This window comes from Malurus melanocephalus, unplaced genomic scaffold, assembly GCF_030028575.1.
Source record: "Malurus melanocephalus ecotype Western Australia unplaced genomic scaffold, MMel_1.1 scaffold_488, whole genome shotgun sequence".
Classification (NCBI taxonomy): domain Eukaryota; kingdom Metazoa; phylum Chordata; class Aves; order Passeriformes; family Maluridae; genus Malurus; species Malurus melanocephalus.
The window spans coordinates 183,508-187,830 of record NW_026623720.1 but is presented as its reverse complement, the minus strand read 5'-3'; the positions used below and the strand labels follow the sequence as shown (position 1 = coordinate 187,830).

The 4,323-nt window shown below is 47.6% G+C and overlaps 1 protein-coding gene across 1 annotated transcript in view; it reads left to right on the top strand.

Moving 5' to 3' along the window:
* GRIK3 (glutamate ionotropic receptor kainate type subunit 3) overlaps positions 1-4,323 on the top strand; it is a 113,596-nt gene that overhangs the window by 101,200 nt on the left and 8,073 nt on the right. The window contains exons 12-13 of the mRNA XM_057381027.1: positions 237-355; positions 2,165-2,382. Of these exons, the coding sequence (XP_057237010.1) occupies positions 237-355; positions 2,165-2,382 (337 nt within the window). The remainder of the gene's footprint in view (positions 1-236; positions 356-2,164; positions 2,383-4,323) is intronic.

Below are 4,323 nucleotides of genomic sequence, written 5' to 3'. Positions count from 1 at the left end.
CCTCAGGAGGATTTGGCTCCCCATGTCTCCCTGCTCTCTGGAATGCAGGACATGGACTCATGGCCGTGTGTGTGACTTGGGCTGAATTTTCCTTTTTCTCTGTTAAGCTGCACACCAGAGGTTCAGCAGCCCCTGCCTGGCAGCCCCAGAGGCTCTGAGGTTCCTTTTCTCCTGTTTTTAGGCTCATACCCTGCCCCAACCCCCCTAACACGCTCTCTTTCCCCTGTGTGCTGCAGGTTCAGCCCATACGAGTGGTACGACGCCCACCCCTGCAACCCGGGCTCGGACATCGTGGAGAACAACTTCACCCTCTTGAACAGCTTCTGGTTCGGGATGGGAGCGCTGATGCAGCAAGGTAGGGCATCACCTGCCTGCTCTTAGGGCTTTTTAAACTTAAAATTTGTTTTGGTCGCAGTGTCCCTGCATCTCCTGGCGCCCACGGTGCTGAGCACCCACCCACCGTGCTCTGAGCACTGCCTTCATCTCCTCAGCTGCTTCATTCACCACATCCCACAGACTCTGTAAATTCCTGTTTCTCTTAATTCAAACCATTTGTTCAGTTTCAGGATCTCTGTCCTGGCTTGCTCTGTTCTAAACCAACTTTTTCCAGCAGACGGGGTGTCTTGCCCTCTGCTCCACCCCCATTTTTCTCCTCCCCTGGTCATTCTGAGCAGTGTGAGATGCCCTGAGGGTCCCCCAGCACAGGGCAGAGGATTGCAAGGAACTGCCCTGGGATCCTCTGCCCCTCAGGAATGCTGTCAGTGCCACTGGTATGAGCCACCACGACGACAGGAACCTCAGAAATGGGATATGGATGGAATTACATTGCTKTGTGTGAATGGAATAGAGAGATGGGATGAATAGAATAAATCTGTTCWGAAGGCAGCAGAGGGGGGGAGCTTGGGAGCAGCTCTGAATAAGGAACAAAATTCAGCTGTGATCTAATTGCAGAAAATCCAGGAATAGAAATAAGTGGAAAATGTCAAACGTTTGTCACACTTTAATTTACCATGTATCAGTGGTTATATCCAAAGAGCAAAAGAAGCACAGCCTGGGCTCAGTGGCAGGCACAGAGCTCCTGCTCCCAGCTCTGCTGCTGCTTGTAATAGAGATTCCTCCTGGATTCCTCCTGTCCTCATGGACACTGACAGCTCCCAGCAAGGCGGTTTAGCAGGATGAATCATCCCTCTTATCAGATGCTGATAAATGAAAAGAGCTATATTCTTTTTAACTCAATTCTGCATCTAAGGAGAAAAATATTTCAAAGCCAGACTGATGTCACAGCATCCCATGCATCAAAGGGCCGGARATGGAAGAGGGAAGAAGCAGGATCTTGAGGAGAACCGAAGCACCCTCCATATCCAGGACTCCTCCTCTTCCTGGTGTCTCCTCCTGGAGCAAAACTACACCCCGTGCTCTGCTTTGATGCCACGCTGCCTGAAATTGCTTTGCAAAGCCCAATCTTTGTTGCACATTCCAGGCTGATAAATCCTCTGTGAGCACAGCTGTTTCAAACCCAAAGCTCTTGCCTGGCTTTAAAAGGTGTTTTGGGTGATTACAAAAATAGCACAACCCGTTTRGCCCTTCATGTCTGCTCAACAAAAGTCATTCCAGACCCACTACACCTTTTATGCTGTAACATCTCCTGCTTCCCCACTTCTAACCAGCATTCAAAGCCCTGGACCCTGATAGTTCCTTTCTCTCACTGTTTGATTTTTTTAAAACCTTGTATATTTGAACACACTCCCCAGAGTGGGTCTTTTGAAAATAATCTGTATAAAAGCAAAGTACTCTTTAAATGGCAGAACAAAGCACTCATAAAAGTTCATAAATAGCTTGCTATTTAAATCTCATAAAAGCAGCCCAGTTAATTACTTCAGTTTGGATATTTCCTGTAAATTGGGCATTGTACCCAAGGTCAGTAATCAAGGGAGAGGGTTTTTCTGCAAATGCTACAAAAACCCCACTGATGTCCTCGCATGCAAGATGTCTGGATAATTTGCCTCAAAACCAGTTGGCATTAATTGCATAGCTGTAGCAGTTTTGACAGCAGAAACATGATCATATATATAGATATCTATATGTATATAAAATGCACATATGGATATATAAACCAGGTCCTTTCCCTCTCTTTGCTCTCCCCTCCTTCCCTCTCCCACCCCAGGCTCGGAGCTGATGCCCAAAGCTCTGTCTACACGGATCATTGGTGGCATATGGTGGTTCTTCACCCTCATTATCATCTCGTCCTACACGGCCAACCTCGCCGCCTTCCTGACGGTGGAGAGGATGGAATCCCCCATCGACTCGGCAGATGACTTGGCAAAGCAGACAAAAATAGAGTATGGAGCAGTGAAGGATGGAGCTACCATGACCTTCTTCAAGGTGAGAGCGGGCAGAGGCTTTCTACCTTCCAGGCAGAGATGCAACACGCTGGGGCCAACGGGAGCCAGAGCAAAGATCCAAAGACAAWAAGCCTCCCAAGCCACCCCTGCTGCTCCTTCCATGCAGATTCTTTCAGTCTCACACCTTGCCCAGACTGAAAGTGTCACTCAGCTCAGCCCAGCCAAAACTAAATCCCCTCTCTGTGTTGTTAACTGAAGTCACARTTACAAAATTGATCTGATTTTACAGTTTTGGAAGCTCTACCCGATATTGGCTCCAACACCCTAAAATAAAGCCCATATCGAGGTGTGGCTTGTATTAAAGCCCTGCAGAAAAATCTTACATTTCCTAAAGCATCTTCCCAGTCTCCACATCTGACCCATCCACCTCCTTCCTTGCCTCTGCCAGCACAGCCCCATGGAGCTGATCCAGGTAACCTTCAGGGAAAGAGGAGGGCACAAATGAAACCCACAYCTGGACAGATGTTGCAAAGTGCCCTTCCTGACCAGTACTTTTTACAGCTGAAATATCTTTCTTGTCCTTCAAGTATTCTTATCAATGTAATCCAGTTTTATTAACCTCTGAGATCCAGGGCAAGGTAACAGTACCAGTGCATCACAATCCAATTGCATTAACTTCTTCTATTTAAAGCATAATTAAATTCAGAAGTCAGTCAGATTCCACCGTTGCCGCAAAAATAGAAAGAAACTGAGAGATGTAAAATGACCTTTAAAACTACTGCTGGCCTGTAAAAACCCACTTTAAAAAAGAGAGTAAAAGGATAGAAATGAGGGGCAATTAAGGAATTATCACCCTGGCAAGGAGAGAGACTCACAGGCAGATCTCGGGCTTTGGATCAGGAATGGGGCTGGCTCCTTCCCCCTCTGTCACCCTGATGCTGAATAAAATGCATGTGACAAGCACAGTTCARGCTTTACCAAGCAGGTTGTGCCTGSTGCTGCAATATTTGAGCAGGMACAGGGTGACGGCAGCTTGACGAGGCCTCAGCACTTTAATTGCCAAGACTCATTAAAGGAAGGCAATATGCTGATTTTAATAATAGAGAGATCATCSTTCTCCTGCAAGTTCTCTTGGCTCTGATCTGCCTGAGGAGCCACTGTCCTCCCTGAATTTGTGTCCTGACTTTGACAGGCAGCAGCAGAGGTTGATAAAGAGCCACAGASGGTTTGGTTTGATCTTTAATGATTCTGGGGATGCCCAGTTGCTGCTGTGGGCCTGCCTGCCTCCTGYCATGGAGCTGGTCCATGCAGCTCTGCCCATGGCACAGCCAGATGCACAGTGGTGTTTTCCAAAGCCATATAATCCTGGAACAGCCAGCAGGGAAAGGCAGCCTGTAACTGTGTGCTTTAACTGCCCTTTCCAATACGGGTTTTATAYGGGAATAAAAGGAAACTGTCTCTTTTAACAATCATCAGGACACAGTATATTTATTGCTTCATATCATTATCCATCAGAGTTGTACTTCAGGCTCCTAACAGCCTCAGCAYGGTTTATTGATGCAGCGTATTTTCCTTCTCCGTTTTTATGATCATTGTTGTATGGAGATGGATTCTCAGGGATGTCCCTTCTGACATCGTTTCCATTGTTGGAGCAGTTGAAGCGCCCGTGTGGGATGCTCTGATCACTTGTTCTCCGTGCACAGAGGGACATGGCAGAGCTGGGATTGCTCCCAGCCCCCAGCAAGGTCTCTGTCCTGGGCTGGGTGATTCCTGCAGTAATTTTGGTTAATTTGTGCTGTCTGTGCCACCTCCATGGACACACAGCACAAAGCTCCGGCCACAGGAGCCTCACTCTCTCACATGGGTGGCACTGGAGGAACAGCACACCTCTTCCTCTTCCTCTTCCTCTTCCTCTTCCTCTTCCTCTTCCTCTTCCTCTTCCTCTTCCTCTTCCTCTTCCTCTTCCTCTTCCTCTTCCTCT